At 38.0% G+C, this 17,954-nt stretch overlaps 1 protein-coding gene across 1 annotated transcript in view; it reads right to left on the reverse strand.

Moving 5' to 3' along the window:
• Window positions 1-16,510, reverse strand: part of LOC104282979 (ethanolaminephosphotransferase 1-like) — a 40,201-nt gene extending 23,691 nt beyond the window's left edge. The window contains exons 1-4 of the mRNA XM_009881118.1: window positions 16,448-16,510; window positions 9,531-9,639; window positions 7,360-7,434; window positions 3,402-3,670 (exon numbers count right to left, since the gene is read on the reverse strand). Coding sequence (XP_009879420.1) covers window positions 3,402-3,670; window positions 7,360-7,434; window positions 9,531-9,639; window positions 16,448-16,477 — 483 coding nt within the window. The 5' untranslated portion in view covers window positions 16,478-16,510. The remainder of the gene's footprint in view (window positions 1-3,401; window positions 3,671-7,359; window positions 7,435-9,530; window positions 9,640-16,447) is intronic.
• Between the last annotated feature and the right edge of the window lie 1,444 nt (window positions 16,511-17,954).

Genomic DNA, 17,954 nt, shown 5'->3' on the forward strand with positions numbered 1-17,954 from the left:
AGCTCTCACGCAGCTCTTATTTTCACTTTTAAACTTTTATTTAAGAATATAAAGGGTACCTCATGTTAAGCTTAAGGCATCACCGATGTAAACAGAGGTATCACTACATCACGTTAAGGAAAAATGAACATTTTGTTCCCCTACTATGAACTCAACTGCAGTGGCTTATGAAAAGCAACAGCAGGATTAAGGGAATATTTCATTAAGGGAATATTAAATGTTTCAGGAGCAAAATAGATTTTTTTTAAATAATCAAGAGAATGTCTGTGGAAATTAACATATGGCAGGAAGCCTGAAATTTTAATTTCTCAGGAAAGCTTTGTCTTTTTGTGCTCCAAGAAACTCAATTGGCAGATATTAGCTTTCTTGATTGGGCTTGTGACAAAAATAAAAGGGTTTGCTTTCACAAGATGCATCCAAGAGAATTTCTCACCGAACACAGCAAAGATTTCTTTTTTAGCCTTCTTTTCAGCCCATGACTTTTGGGGTTTCTAATAGGTATGCTTACCCAAAAATGTATGAAATTGTCTAAGATGCTATGGTGTAAAGAGGCTCCTCTCCCTGCATCTTTTTCTGCCCAGCAGGAGATAGCTCCTTGTGCTGGAGGGAGGAGAGAGGGGAAGAGTTTTCACTGCTGCAGAAGCCTCCCCCTTGATTCTGGATCTACAAACATAAGACTCCTCTGACCAAGCATCTCTCAGACACATTACAGCTATTTTTCAAGTTTACAAACCACAGCTTCCTATAAAAGGCTGTCTGCTGTAATCAAAGCTAATTGGAGTGCCAATTACAGCCCAGCTAGCGTAATTAGGTTACCAATTCTGATGAGTCATCAAGTTGCAGAAAAATGTGATCTGTGTAAGTCCCACAAATTTGTCTATTTATAATGAGGTATTTTTTCACGAGGAACAGCAGCTCTTTTTATACCACAGTTAACAGAGAGGCAGCGAGAGGGCTGTCTGTGTTTCTGTACACCAGAGCTGACTCAGCAGCAGTGTCCTGGGAGCTACGTGCCAGTTCAGTTTTCATTAAGGTCAACAGTTATCTATTTGCACACTTGTACTAATTACTGTATTTCCTGAGCTTTGCAGTGATAATGAAGTCCCAAGTTCCTGGCTACCATAAATTTTAAGAGCAGAAGCAGGGGACTAGACCACCTGAATGTCTGAGATGCCAACGCAATAGCATCATGTTGTTGGTGAAATTATTGAAGACAGAACAGAGGCGCGCATTCCTACAGCAATCCAGCTAGGAATGCCACGGAGAAAATAGTGGACTAAACGCCAGGAACCAGTCTCAAAGCAGCCTGTGAGTGCTTCTGCACTCTCTGCCTCCAGTTGTGACTGCGAATATCAGGCAGAGAAGGGGTGGGGAAAAAAAAGCAAGGGGAGCGTTACCTTTCTTACTCATCATCAGCCACTTGCTAATGTCATCAGTATACTCTCTTTCAAGTAGCTGGAGATGAAAAGCTACCTTTAGTACTGCACAAATCATACAAAATTTGCTGAATGGGCTTACAAAACACAAGCAAGGCAATGTTTGTAGGGGAATTAAGATCTTTTACTAGACTAGCTAGTACAGCTGGAAAAAAATACGTTATATACTTTCTGGTGTGCATGAAATGTAGTTTGCACTAATGGAAAAAATACTACCTTGATCTACAAATCCTGTCTTGTCTTTGTTCACAGGCAATCACAACTACAAAAGCTAATTTTTACAGGTGGGAAAACTGACTTACAGACAGTTCAATAGTACAGTCTTCCACCACTGTTGATAATTAAGCTATATAGCATCAAAAATTCCTTACATTTACATGCTTATCATTTTGACTGTAGGCAAATCATCACAGAAGTTACTCAAAAGCAAGCATGCAGGACAGCCATTCAGTATCAGAAGGGAACAGGAAATAGCACTTGTTAGCACCTTGCATCCAAGTGAATCAAAGTAGTTTACAAACTCTACTGAAATTCAGCTTCACCACATCTGTCAGGCAGGGAAATGTTACTTCCATCAGTTCCCAGATGGGAAAGCAGTGACAGAAGCACAGGTCACTAAAAGGCACTGACAGAGTTAACAGTACTGCTTTGCTAGTTGATACCTACTCCCAGATTTAACCACTAATACTGTTTGGATGCTGTAGCAATCCAAAAGATCTTTCTAAACGTTCACATGGATATCTACAGTGATCATCTGAGCAACAAGTGAAATTGGTTTGAACACAGCTATTCCTCTCCTGCTGGAAGAACTTCACTAAGAAGCCTTACACAGACATGGCTGAAACTTGCAGACCAGCTGGCTGCCTAATGCCTTAGTCCTGAGCCAACTTCATCTCCCAGAATCTATTTTCTAGGGGACAAAACAGATGCACCACAGCTGGACCACCGTCTCTGAGTTGTTCTCAAACCACTGGATTCTGATTATGTTTACAGCAATACATCTGCAGCCATTAATTCAAATACTATATTTCCATTAAAACACATATTTGAATATTTGTCAAACTTCTTTTCAATTATGTATATTTGGCTGTACCTTTCATCTCATGCCTGTGACAGGAAGCTCAAGAAGACTGGGACTCTGCTCTTCAGGCCCCAAGAGCTTGGCTATCTAAGAAATAGATAGGCCAGCCCAGAAATCCCAGCGCTGGGCCCTTGGCAGCGCAATGAGCTTGTTACAGCTGCTGCCCATTTGTGCACTGAGGCCACCACTCACTGTGGTGCCCTGGGCACGTTTCTGAAGAGGTCCACCTCAAGGCAGGACTGTAAGCCGGTCAAGCACTCAGCTGGGGACTGGCTGTTGGCTGATATGTAATTCACATTACTGAATGCCATTCCCAGAGAGGAAACCTCTAATGGTATGACTTTGACTTTTTTTCAAGGGTAAACTCACTTGACAACAGTTAATGCTCACCGTATAGGTACAACGCTATTTCCATGACCACATTTGATATAAGAGGTGGTAGAATTGAGGTCTAGTATGGTATAATTGTATAATTATTGTTAATAAACACTACTTGGAATAATTCACTTTGTGCCTCAGAACCTAGTGTTGGTGGTAAAATTGCTTATGGCTTCAGATAGCATAATAATTTTTGTTAACACCACAAATCAAATGCTGTTAAATGACATTCTTACAGGCACTATCTGACTTCTAGGCATGCTGCAAGCCTTTTTTTTTTTTCCTGCAAGGCAATGAATCTCTGATGCTGACAATTTGCTCAAGAACGTCCCTTCTTTGCAAATGCAGGAAAGATTTTTGAATTACTTTTAGGGTTATGCTATTTCACATTCAAACTCTTGGCAAAATACATTTGCCTTGAGCTCTATTTTTCTATTTCTGCAATATTATGAAAACACTAACATAACTAGAAAAATAAAACCAAAACAGGAATGATAAATACTTACCACTTGGCTTATATCGTATCCCCAGGGAAGAAAAAGGACTCCTGTGTTATATTTTTCCCAGTGTGAACACATAAAGTTAAACAAGACAATGCTTAAATATATATACATTGTATATACAGAAACTCCAGTCTTCCCATTGTCACGGGAACAGACAGAAAAAAAAGAAAGCACAAAAATGGAGGTAGCCCAGCTATCTAGCCCATGGTCAAATAATTCTCCCAGAGGAGTACTGGACTGAGTCCTTCGAGCATGTTTCCCATCTATGGAGTCTAGAAGGATTGGGAGAGGAAAAGAAACAAAGAATTAGAGCCCAACAAAAGGAGCCACTTACCTCACACACAATTCACTACTGCCGTACGCACACTACTGCGATCAGTTTCTCAATGAAAGTGCTGCAAATTGTCTACAGGGCTACTCGCCCATCCAGTGGTGTTGTGGACCCTCTGAGACTTCAGACTCAAAAAGATTGCTTGTGGCATAGATTCATGAAGGCATTTAGGTTGCCTAACACTAACTGCTTCAATGACTAACAGTTAAATGGCAACCTCAAGGAGCAAATTTCACAAAATTTGTGTGTGTGCCAACATAAGATATTTTAAAGTCTTTTGGTTGAAATCTTCGGAGACAAGAATACCTTACTGTTAAGGTGAGTTATGAGTTCATCGCTTTTAACACTGAAGTGCTTGAAAGATATCCAAACACTGCACTGAATCTCACTCTGAGGATGCAGTTGGACAATACAGTTTGAGGCGATCTGAGAGTTCGCTGCTGTTGAACAGGGGAGGACCTGCAGCCTGCTCAGCTGGTGGAAAGACAGCAAACATTATGTTTTCTTCCGGGTCAATGAACAGAATTGGTGCTGTGAATGGTACAAAAAGCAAGGGAGAAGGCACAAGGGAGGGGTGGTGAATGCAGGGAGAAGGAGGAGGAGGAAGGGGGTCTAGCAGCTGTAACCTTTCTTCGTTGTATTGTCAAACCATACCCTCAGTCTTTTCTCTGAGATTGTGCTGGTGAGGCTTTTAGGAATACTTTCCTCTTAAAGTTAAGTGTAAATATACAGGATGAACCTCTCAGGAAAAATACACAGAAAAAAAACCTTACAGATTACTTATTGGTATCCTGATTCTCAAAATAACATGGAGAAGACTTTTTTTTAATGTTACTTGGATGGTACTATAGCTAACAATTATTAGCCATTGATAGCATTAGTAACCCAAAACTGAGTGAAGAGACAATTCAGCAGAGTGAGACCAAAGACTCCACAGCTGCTATAGATCATATGCTACTTACTTCTCCAGATTATTTGGCAGTACTCTGAGTTTTGTTTAATGTAAATATACTTCAGGGATCTAAACCAGGAAAACATGGGATTTCATTTTGTACAGATTTTAGACTATCTCCTTATTGTAATACCTAAACAGCTGTGAGATATCCTCTGCTCAAATACAAACCTCTTGAGACAGTTCTCACAACTCTAAAAAACTAAAGATCTCATAGAGGATTTCAAATATGTCTTGCCCCCTTCTAGAGCCACATTCTCTCCCCAGTAACATTACCATTGAATTGTCAGCCTCTTACAGAAATGTGCAGAAAGAAAACACTGTAACCTTGAGGTTACTTGAATAGGGTTGCTATAAATGTAGAAATTCTTTAGTCTGTGAAAGGATGCTTTTGAAACTTAACTAGCACATAGGTATGAGAACATCCCTAAACAGTTTATGGTCTTCTGTATTTCAAGAACTTCTATCACAAATCAGAGAGAATTCTGTTACGGGGTAATACTTTTTAAAAATTAAAAAGACGAAGATTGGTCTATTCGTAAATTATTTTAGGCTGTCACAAAAGAATATTCACATTGGATACTAAAATATGTACATCACAGTGGGTTTCATTTTGCAGGAACTTTAGTTTTACTAAAAAGAGTTAGGCTTATAATGAGTCATGAAATACAGTACTTATAATTGGCATGGGGAAAAATACAGGAACTGTATAACACATACGTAAAATTGGATTTTCACAAATCTTTACACGCTTTTTCCATGTGGTTTCCCTAGCTTTTTCAGAGATGGAAAATATTTTCTGTTTTAGGTTTCAGTTTGAAATCATTCACATCAACAATGGTGTATGTTCAATAGTGGACATACATTGTCCCACACTTCCATTGTTTTAGAATTCTTATACTATGATTTTGTCTCATGAAGGTTCATAACTCTTCAGTTTTATTAAAGTTTATGTAACTTTTAAATAGTGGAATTCAAAATAACAGCAAAAAGCATTCTGTTTTACAGAAAGGGAAAAGACAGCAAACCACCTTAACAAAGGGGGGGAAAAGAGTAGCATGCTAGGGAATTTGGAGAGAGTAACTGCATCTTTAAAAAGAAGCTGAGAGAGATTAAAGCTGCATATTTGGTCAGTTATTATGGCTCTTTGCAGTCTTCCAAAGGGAAAACTGTGGCCATGCAGAATTAAGTCTGAGACTAAATATTTCATTAAGTGGCTTGGACAGCACACACAAAAATCTACATATACATCAGTTCATTATAGCTTAGCCTGTCAACATCATATCCGTTGTCTTCCAAATGTTAGGAAGTATAGGTCTCACTGGCAAATAACATCTACATTAAGAATCTCAGAAGCTGAATTGCCAATGAGCTTTCTGGGATGTCATACACTAACAGCTCCAATATGTAATTCCTATTTATGAAACAATAGCCACTTCATTAAATTCCATGCAATTACATAAAGAATGGTTTTCACAAAAGAAACTGCTGCTTCTGCTAATGATTATAGAGAGCTATCAGGGAAATCTGACTGGTAGTCAGCTTCAAGGGACGGTTGTCCCAGTGATTTTTATGGTACAAATGCCAAGGCGTTTACAGTGCAGAGGGAGATGTCTGCACAAGGGGATACCTCCAGTTGAATCTAGATGGCTCTACATGCTTGGGTCTGATACCAAAAGTGTCCAGCATCTTTGCACAACGCTGCAGTGTACATGTAGAACACATTTATGTACAGCCTGGGTATCTTAAGTATGGCACACAAATGCATGGCTGCACTCTGCAGTGCAGGGCCTCATAAGAACCAGCTCCAAAGAGAGGGCACATTTACACAGCACCGTGCAGTCCTTGTAAATATACTACCTTGAGTCCCCCCAAAAATTAACTCTGTTGCACCACGTTGTGGAGAGACTGGTTTGGAATGAGTTTGCTTTGGAAGAGAAAGCAAAAAAAAGCCGTGCTAATGTGGATCTCACTCCCAGATCTGCATCAGTTCAGGCCTATGTCTTCACACCACCGCACAGCATGGTGCAAGGTACCTAAAAATACAGTCATGGTGTGACATAAAAAATAAAAATGAAACATGAAACTGAAACTGAGGTGTAAGTATCACAGGAGAAAAACAACAGAAAAGAAAAAAAAAAAGATACTTCATAAGAAGCTCAGGCCTGTCACCATATTCACACCATCTCTCCTGACACGCACCATAAGCACTGAAGTGCCTAACAGTGTAAAACACACTGCTACACTCATTTTCCTTTTTCTCTGCTTTGCCCTTTATTTTGCCTGTCTTTGAAAGCACCCTCTGCTAATGCCCTTGTCAGGGAGCTTCTCAGAATGTCATCACTGGGGGCCAAGGATTTTTATGAAATCCAACAGCAATGACTGCTGCTACATAAGGATTTCCATTGTCCCTCTAAAACAATTTGAACTTTCAAGAGGGATAAGAGCTACAGTCATAGAGCCTCTAATATATAATTTAAAATGCTGCTGTTCGGGTTTTTTTAAGTCTTATGGATGTTTTGGGGTTTTTTTTTGGTTTTTTAATCTCAGAGAACTGTTTTGGCGAGACATCAATAATTTATCCATGATGCCTCTTCATCTCAATATCAGCACTAGTGAACCAGTAGATAAAACTATATGAAGACGTCAGACACATAAATGATTTTATCGGACTTTACCTAAAGCGTAAGCACAAAAGGTGGTAAAAGCACTGAACAGCCACACCCAGGTGGGAACAAGTCCAGGACTGGTACCTGAAATAAATTGGGTAGTGAGTCAGTGTAACAGTGGTTAACATCAAAGGAATCCACCCAGATATGCATATACATATGAACAAGCTGCCACTGATTAGCCCACTACATCAAACGGATTGAAATAGTTGGTTTTGACCTTAAGTCATTAGTGAGCCCTATCAAAGAAGCAATAAGCAGGCTTGAATGTGTTTATACCATAAAGGATAGAAGATAAGGTAAAGGGGGTTTGGTCCTGAAATGACCCTAGCATTGCACAAGATAATGATAGTAACTGGGCAAAAATTTTCACAGGTCATGGGAAGATTGTCCATCAACAAATTAGTTAATGTTTATGTGATGTATAAAGACAAAAAAATGTCGTTTTCAAGCCTGATCATTATTATTAGTGCCAACGTGGGGTTTGTATAGCACTTTTACCATACAGATCCAAAAAGGAATTATTTTTCCTTTGGCTAGGACAAATATTAGCACCCCTTTTTTTTCCTTGAAGAAAAAAGGAAAAGAAAACTGAATTGGGCAGAACCCAGAGTTCTGTTATTGCTCTGCTGGTAGCAATAACCCACAGTTACTGTTGCTTTTTTAAAGAAATCAATCCTTTTTCCAAAGAGCGTCCTATTTAACTTAAAACATGATCCAATAAGGACTACACCGGCACTAAACAACTGTACATGCAAAGCCCTCTCATATTTCTGGCATTTGGCACGGAACACAGGGAAGACCTGCACACAGAGGCATGTCCTCGCTGAGCGGGGAGATGCCAGTACCTAAAGCAGTCCCCTGACCACCTTTGTCTCAATGTCTCATCTTGCCCCTCTGAAAGAAAAGACAGCAATTCCTGACTCCTAGCTGCAAATTTTCAAACTGTAGAATGAAAACCAGCTGTCCAGGAAATTAAGTCTTTTATTTCTGATCCTAGGTATGGGATTGATATACTATACTCAAAAGGCTCGTTAGGTTGCATGAACGTTTTCAATCAATTGAGAAATGATGGGAACTGTTCTTGTGTGAAATCGAGAAGAGGCTTGCAAACTACACATAGGGGTCTCAACTCTAACAGACTTCATCACCATTTCAAATGTCTTCAAGTTCAGTGCCTATCTACTGGGAATGTGTCAAGATAAAATTACCCCATTAAAAGCTCTGTGCTGGATGCTCTTTTATTACAGAACTTAGTAAATATCAGCTGCATTGATAAAAACCAAGTGTTTAAGGATGAGGCCAAATAACCGCATAACATGCTGGTCCTGAAAACTTACATGCTCATACTGGACAACTTTTGAACCAAAACCATGAACAAGTATCCCTGCCTCTAGAACTGTTGTGATAAATGCACAAACAGGTCATGCCAAAGGGTACCTTTTGAATCTAACCACGGGCATAAGAAACTAAAGGCAGCAAAAAACCCCAAACTTAATTGTTTCAGGAAATAAAAGTGTTAAGCCTTCACCAAATTTCCTAGTTTAAAGAAAAGCAAAGTTTTTTATATATTAATCACCTGGGAGATGTTTACTACTTACTCTAGGCTCCAACAGCTAGTCTGAGAAGTCCAGAACAGAATGTGCCCTACGTTGAGGAGCAATCAGCTCCAAAAAGTTTTTGACTTGGTCTGCCATGAGGAGCAAATACGGACTTGGACTTTGAAAGTCATAATTTCAAGAGACATTTATTTAAAAACAATTTCTTCTTTGTCTAGAAGCAGTCTTGAATGTCAGGGGGTATGAAGAAATGAAAGGGGAATTAACTCATTTAGGTACTGGGAAATGTGAAACCGATGAAAATTTTATGGAGAACATTAGGGTCGGTTTTGGCTGTGTATTTAAATCCTGGAATACACTTTAACTAAAATGAGATATTATCATAGAATTCAAGCAGCACATGCTGAAACCCATACTTAGGGATGAAATTAAATAAGGTTTTTCAACAAAATGATCTAAATTTATAATGCCACGTGTGAGGTCAGATCCTCCTATATGTACATGAAGCCTCATTAAGAGAACGAGCAGAAGATTCATGTATCTGATACCTCCCTGCATCATTCAGAAGTATGACATAAGCAGCTCACTAATTCTGAAAAATTACAACATGAGGATATTTACCTGAGGCAGTGTAGTCCCAGTCATAAAAAGATATTAGAAAATAATTAACTAAAATCATGACAAATCCAGAGAATGTTAACAGGTTGGGTGCAATCCACAAAGGCACTATCTGTTAAAAAAGAAAGAAAAAAAAATAAGAAAAATTATATTTCAAATTGTAAGTCTTATTTTAATTAAATAGTTTATATTTCTTATCAGGAAAGTAGAAGTCTGCATATGACATCAGCAATGTTCAGTTTTGTGCGTATTTTCCCATTTTCAAATTAAAATACAGTTTTCATTTCTGAAATTTATTTTCAAATGTAATTTTGTCTGACCTTTGTGACTGCAGTAAAAATGTCATTTAAAAATCTCGTATTTCTTATGTTATACATTATCCTCATTTTCCCAGCCACCAAGGAAAGCTTCTTATGATTGTGTGTATCACAACTGAAAGAAGACTGCAGCACCCCAGTGTGGTAATTCAGCATCCACGTGGCAGGTTCTTTTTAAGAATTCTATTCCCACGCTATAACAAGGAAATTTCCTCTTCTAAAATATGTCTATAATTTCCAACTCAAAATATTAACGAAATCAGACACCAAGTGCATTACACTTATAGATTCAGAAGATCTCCCTGTTACAAGCAGCTCCCTACTTCTCTAGATATTAACTTTCTGCAGGGTCTCCCTCTTCAGACACATATTACAAAGACTCTTCCCAAGTAACACAGTTTCTCCAGAATATTTTCAGAAATAGCATACACAGCTTTCTACATGGTTTTTAGACAGTATATATTTGCAGAAATACTAAGTATCCACCACTACCATCACTCAGACACAGTATCAATATGTTCAAAATATAAAAATATTGGAGGCTTATAATCAAATTCTTTGGAGTGTTTAAGGACTGAAAATGTACATAAAGTACTGTGACACTACAAAATATTACAAAACAATATTAAAGAAAAAGAAGAAAACAATTTCAGATACTAGTAATAGTTTTAAAATCAAGTGTTTGGTTAATTTATTTGGACTAGCTAGATGGACAGACAGATGAATACATATTAATGTAAATACATCCTTACATTTCATCTATTATATTACTACATGAAAAAATTGCATATCAAATTTGAATGCTCAGACTCGTTGATTATCCAGACTAGATCCTCTTTTTCTGCTATAGAACGATTAATAATATTCAGGAGAAACTGAGCAACTGCTGTTGTAGAGTGTACACGGTAAACTTTCAAAAATCAGATGAAAACTCCTGAATACTTTCCAGTTATAACTCTTAGATGTTTTCTTTAATAACATTGGGGAAAATACCTGACAGTTGCTTTCCTTATGACCCGGATTTTATCACTAATGTTAAAATACTGTGTGTCAGCTCTCACAGTGCTTAAAATACATCAGGGAATACACACAGCTACAATAAAAAAATTTTAACATATCTATCATTCTGAATGATACATTCTAAATCCCTGAGAACAAGTGACAGCAAATATTCCCTGAAGCTCCTTTAGGAGAACACCTGAGGAGGAACCCTTCTCTGCATGGTCCCCTCTTGCTAAGTTGACCGCACGCTCAGCATGCAGCGACAGTGGTACATCTCCTAATTTTGCCACCCAGGGATTCAGAAACTCAGTAAGATGGAGGCCTGGTATTAATCGCCTGCTGTGGAATTTGTCTGATGTCTATGACCTTACATGAAAGAAGGAGGACAGAAGCTGAAGAAATTCTAGATTGGTCTCTTTTAATCTAAAACATAGATCAAAATAGTGCATTAAGACAACCTATGGATGGCTTGTTTACATGGATCTACAGGCGCCAACCAACATATTGTTTCAAAATGACTGATTTCTCCTGTCTGATTCATAGTAATTGTTGATTATTAAATAAAGTGGGGTGCAATAAATGTCTGGTTTCTAATTAGGTTCATCATTCTCAATGGTCATAATGTCATTATTAAGTTATTACAGAAAATAATTTATGCTTATACAGTGCAAAAATGAAGACACTATTTTAACTCACTTTCTTGGTAACATGTTTTTCAAGAAGGAAACCATCAAAGCACGTTGCTATACTTGCAATCCCTTTGGCTAGCAGACACACCTTGAAAAATAGTTACAGGAGACCAATCCTCAGGAAAACAGCCTCTCCTGCAGTTAAACCCCGAAGCATACTCTTTTGATCCTGTTAAAGTTTTAGAGACCCATAAGAATTTATTGTCGTTTAGACAATCACCTCCCCACCCAGGAAAGGGAATCGAGAAAAACAAGGAAACCTGGGAGCTGAAGTATGAACAGATTTAACAGAGTAAGATTAGATAATTAACATGAATAGCACTAAAGAACCAATATTGATCCCAATACCAATACAGAATGTGCAAAGATTATGCTCAGCCCATTCTATCAGTAGGAAGCTGTGCACTCCCAGCAGTGGACAGCAAATGTCAGACACTGTGAGCGCTACAGCTTCAGGAGAAAGGAAAGGCCTCAGGAGTCCGGCACCAGGGCACATAGTTCTCAGGATGGCAGCCATCAAAGGAGAGAGAGAACTTTGCAGCAAACTTTCTGATTTATAGTGAATGTGGTGTCGATGGTACGAAATAATCCTGTTGTCCAGCTTGGGTCAAGTGCCCGGGTTTCGCTCCTCCTCATCCCTGCACCTGGTGAGCTCGAAAACACAGACCTTGCTGGCTATAAACTAAATATTTTCACAAATTCAGTCAGCAGGGTCTTCTAAAAGTACAGTCTTCCCAAGTATTAGAAGAGAAATTACTCAAACCAGGACAGATCCTTACCAAACCTGTCTCAGTATTTGGAAAGCATTCCAGTTGCAAAATCCCTTTTGCTATATTTAATGCCCCTTATTCTTTTGGTTGGCATTAGGCTACCATCACCCTATTTCACAATTCAAAAATTACAGGGTGTTAAAGATTAACTTATTACACACATTGGAAAAACACAGCCTGAATTTACTAGTATCCTATAGAAGAATAGATTGCAATCTTTATTATCGAATCAACAGAGAGTAGAAGTCCAATACACCAATGTGCTGCGTGATTAATACAACTGGATGAGACACTGGGGAGAATCACAGAATGGTCAGGGTTGGAAGGGACCTCTGGAGATCATCTAGTCCAAACCCCTGCCAGAGCAGGGTCACCTACAGCAGGTTGCACAGGACGGCGTCCAGGAGGGTTTTGAATGTCTCCAGAGTGGGAGACTCCACAACCTCTCTGGGCAGCCTGTGCCAGTGCTCCACTACCCTCAAAGTAAAGAAGTTCCTCCTCATGTTAAGATGGAACTTCCTATGTTCATGTCTGCTCTCTGGCAAAACCATTGTATGCTTGAACCTTTCAAAAAACTTTTAGTTCCACAAAATACTAACTGATTTCTGTTTTAAGGGGTCTACAGGCATACATGCTAAAAGCCTTAATACAAACAGCCAATGTTTTGATATATCAACTATTTGGATAATAAACAGTAATGTACACATATTTATATAAAGCTCTGTTCAAACTTGAAATGTTCCTAAGTCACTTGAGACCACTAAAATTCTACTCATGTCCAATTCTAGTGATAAAATCAAAGTTCATAAAGGCAGCTAGGGGGGTTAATTGACTTCAATGGGGCTGGCATACACCTGTGTATCCCAGCGGGATTTCCTCCTTTTCCTCTCATTGTCCTGCACAAATGCGATCTCTCATGAATACAAATAGAGAAGGAATATTCAGTTCATGTAGTAGCTAAGTAATACTCTCCATTATTATCTGTCAGAGAGCACATGATTGCGCTTTATTATAAAATACAAATCTTAATTAAAGGCAGAAGGACTGAGCATTGGATTAATTACTTATTTAAGAAGAAATATATAGAGCTGCATAATCAGAATATTTTAAAATAAGATGGAAAGTTAGTTGTTATGGTAACACCAATATGAAACTATAGAGTAGTTACATGCAATGTGGAAAAGTTGCCACAGACAGGAGTATCTTAGGGTACTTCAAGCCCATTATAGATACCAGGCATGAAACTTTACCCTTCTGTTTTAACACCAACTTCAACAGGTTTCTGAAGTACGTACATCCAAAAACCACACACAAATTGACACAGGCACATGATACATACAGTGCATAAGAAATACATTCTTGGAAGAGGAAAGAGAAGAAGGTAATCCTCAGGATTCCCAGGTGAATTTTTAACCTAAATGCACAAATTCTTTGCTTTCCTAACGTTCCCACCACAGGTAAATATGCTGGATTATGACAATATGTTTTCAGTTCTTACGCATGTTGATATCCCAGCTCACAAATTCCCACATATTCTCTAATGTTAGGCTCTCCTTAATTTCTTACAACATAAGAAACACATCTTACAATGAATTCTGTGTTACAGAATACAGAGGAACTTGTGTTGCCATTAGGACTAAATTAACATATGAAAGGTCAGACCTAAATCCCAAGCCTCTGTTCTCATAGGGTTTTTCCATTTGCTTGGCTCTGTGAAAGTGTGTGTTATTTGGAGTTTTTTAAAGTCCTCTAGAATCTGTTAAAAATAGTCCATGTGGAATGCTTATTTTCACCAGATTAGAAACTAAAAAATTATCAATTCATATCTGTCTGCCATTTTATGCAAACTGATGTATTAGGATGTCTGAACTGAGAGAAATTACTTCTGCCTGTCATCAAGAAGCACGCTTGCACTGTTCAATTTTGAATGACCGGGTTATATGCAATATTTCTTCTTCTTAAAAAATTATCCCAGCTTTACTATATCTTCCTATTGCGGTACACTGTTCTATTTAAATAGAAATAAGGTGATCTACTGTAAAATGTAAATTCAATATTATATGCTAGATCACTGAGTTTGATATTCTAGATCACATTCATATCCCAGTTATAATTCATACAACAGGCACAATCTACAAAAAAATCAATTACGAGTAAATGCATTCAAAGCTTCTCCTTCAAACAATAAGACTTGATCACATTTATTATGATAACACTATTTTACTCATAATTCAAGAGAAAAAAAGGTATTTTTTGGTGAAGATACGAGCAGAATTTTCTTGGACTGAGTCTGAGGCAATAGTTAGTGCCACACCTGGATTCAGCACCTAGCCAGGAACACGATTCTAGCAACCTCAGTTCCTACTAATATTTTACAAACAGTTAAATTTTGGCCAAGAATTTTGGTGCTCCCTCAGTTCTCATTTTTACCTCTAGGATCAACCAAGAGGACTCTACTGCAATCTCCCATTACATACATATTGCTTTCTCCTCTGCATTCCCAGCTCCTCTACAGGACTCTGATTTTACCTGGCAGTATCTTTTAACATTAGAATGACCACTTCTACAAAAGCTAAGAGCAATATAACTTCCCTTTAATTCCTTGTGATGCATCACTGAGAATTATCCTGAAATGCTCTTGCACCAGAAGGCAAAGCAGAATATTCGTTGCTCTATCTTCAGGGCTCAAACTGAACAAAATGCTGAAGTACAGACAGCACCCGCTACAGTCTTTGGTTCTGTACTCAGATCTCCCAGTTTTTGGAATAGGTTTTCAATCCTGTGCTATGGTTTGGGTTTTCCTCCAGCAAGGAGTAAACAAAATCATGCTCAGCTAAATGTTAAGGAGGTTTAAAACAGATCATTAATTTAAAGAATCATTAGAAAAAAAATATGGAAAAACTTTCCAAAGGAAGTTTTTTTCCTGATAATACTCTCCCTTCAATGACTGCACATGAACATCCGTGGATCTCCTAAACCAAAGTGCAAGTGCACAGTAAAGCCTCTGCTCATCTCCCACTCAGGACTCCAGAGCGCTGGGGGGGCTTTTCTGCCTCCTTGTTTTTCTCGATGTTGTGATGGGAACCGAAACAGAGTTTCTGAACTGAATTATTGAATTCAGTTTCCCATCTTCAAACTGCTTTTTTTCTCATACCATGTTCAGGTTGTTTTTTAATTCTGAAGTTAAATCTAGTTGAAGATGATCTAGTTGAAGATGTAGGGGGACTAAACTAGATGACCTTTAAGAGTCTCTTCCAACCCAAACTATTCTATGGTTCTATGATAAACACTTTCATGAAATTACATTGAGGTTATGAATGAGAGATTATGATTTTTCTGCTATATCAAGCATAAGCAATACCTGAATTACAGAACACACAGATGGCAGATCCAATAGCACTCTGACCACATTCATCCTCTTTTGTTTGTATAAAGGTCTGTTTCCCAGTCTGCTCCAATCTAAAGATTTCCATTTTCTGCAGATGCAGAAATCATTGCTTCTTTGGAGATCAATAAAATTCAAATTTATTTGACATACAGCCTTTTTTTTTTTTTTTTGCCAACAACAGCAAAACTAATTGTGAGTGGTTTTATTTTTAAAACCTGCAGATCATAATGCATTCAAGAGATGCCATCTTCCAATCGTTATGGTGATCATGGTAACCGCTCTCATTTTCAGCTTCTTAGAGAAATGCCTCGCTCCCTCGAGCAAGTACCCTTGGGAGAAAATGAGACAGCACTTGCATAAAATCATGTGCACAGCACAGAGATAAAGACATGCTGTTGTTAGGCGGCATATGCTGCACAAAAATAATTTGTGCTAAGTAAACCCTTCAATGTCTGCAAAGCTGTTTAATGAAAGATGTAATAATGAAAGATGTAAAAAAGAAATGGATGCCTTTTGTGTAGAGATCAGAAAAAAAACCCAACCCTTGTTTTTCTAAAAAAAACCCCAAACCCTAAAAATCCAACCATACTCATCTTAAATATAGCTATATATCCTGTAACATTTGTTTTCTTTTATACAGATGTCTTAATTTCAACTTTGTTAACCAATACGTATTTTTAAATGAAAATACATGCTGTATTTAAAACAAATTCTTACATTATCATGTGATATTTCTATTAAGTACAATTCTTACCTTAATAATTTTGTTCCAGATGGGTTGCATAATATACACAGATAAAGGATTTGTATCCACAGCACTGTACTGTGAGGAAAAAAGCAAACGTGTTAAACAAAGCACTGAACAATGCGTATTTTTCCATCACTGTACATCCTTCAGCATCTAAGGACAATCACTCTGAGTGTGACTGGTGCAAATTTATTTTATTCTGGTGACCATTTATACAGTTTTAATTTAATTTAAAAGCACTGGCCTGGTTTACAATTACCTCGTTAGCAACTCTATGTACTAACACAAAGGTTTAGGCTGATGAAATAGCAAACAGTTCTGTAGTCACATTTTACTTTTAAATTCTTATTCATTTTACAAGTTATCCTAGAAGACTGAACATTTCTACAGTATTTTGGATTTAACACCTTTATTTGCACTACCAGTAACGCATAGTCTGAGCAGCAGTTCATTGCTAGTATGTAGAATAGATAGTGCATATGGAATATGGTCATAAGTGGAATATTAACTCCCAGAGACACACAGCTTTTGACATAGTAAAAAAGTTGCATTTGCACTATGCTAATTAATTTAAGGTGATGTTATTATAAAAAGAAGTTCTAAAATAGCACAGTTCATTACCACAATAAAATTTCCCTACTGCACAGGCTTGTAAAAATATTTCATGTGTTTCATAAGTTCCAATAAGTATGCATCTGTATCTTTTGCAAACAAAGTATTTCAGAAATCTGAGCCTACCCCAAATTGCTGTTGTCTACTTTCTCCTCAGAAGGCAGTATCAAGTTTTATCCTGTCTTGAGGTTGCAGAACACAGACTCAGAACAATCGGCAGAAGAACGATCTTAACTGATAACGCCACTCACAACTACATTCTTCACCCCTGGCAGGTCCACGGTGAAAGAAGTTAGTCATCATTGGGGTGGTAAACATAATTCTTTCAGAAAATCTTGGATTTTGAAAGTGCATATATGGCTTCTGTTGTTAGTGTGATGCATATGACTCACAAAGATTCAGATATATCTATACACAGCATTGTCCAGACATCATGTGCAGACAATGGGAATAAGATAGGGATGTGTTACACCACAATTTGTCGAAGCTGTTCACGTGCAGAAGAGCTGATGACAGAGAGGCTTTCACTTCACCTAACTTCAGCTAACAGCTAATTGTTCCCTCTGTAGTTAATTTATCAACATCTCTTAGCCAACTACCCCTTGGGTGAGATCGCACTCTGGAAGTACCTGTTTCAAGTCATTAATTATCAGAGGAGCCTAGACACTTGTCTTAAACTTAGGCACCTTTTAGGTGACTGAAGTCTGGCAAGATTAATCTCAGTTTCGGTGTCCCCATTCTCCAAGCTTTTACACACACGCTTAACCTGCACACATCGAACTAAGAGCTTCCAGTGGAGAAATGCAAACGGGACAAAAGATGAATGCGGCATGCCTCAGGTTTTGAATGCACAGTCTATGACTCTTCATCTAATCTTTCTGAGGATATCAGGCTACGGAGC

The sequence above is a fragment of the Charadrius vociferus genome, unplaced genomic scaffold, assembly GCF_000708025.1.
Source record: "Charadrius vociferus isolate BGI_N301 unplaced genomic scaffold, ASM70802v2 scaffold23, whole genome shotgun sequence".
NCBI classification, from domain to species: Eukaryota; Metazoa; Chordata; class Aves; order Charadriiformes; family Charadriidae; genus Charadrius; species Charadrius vociferus.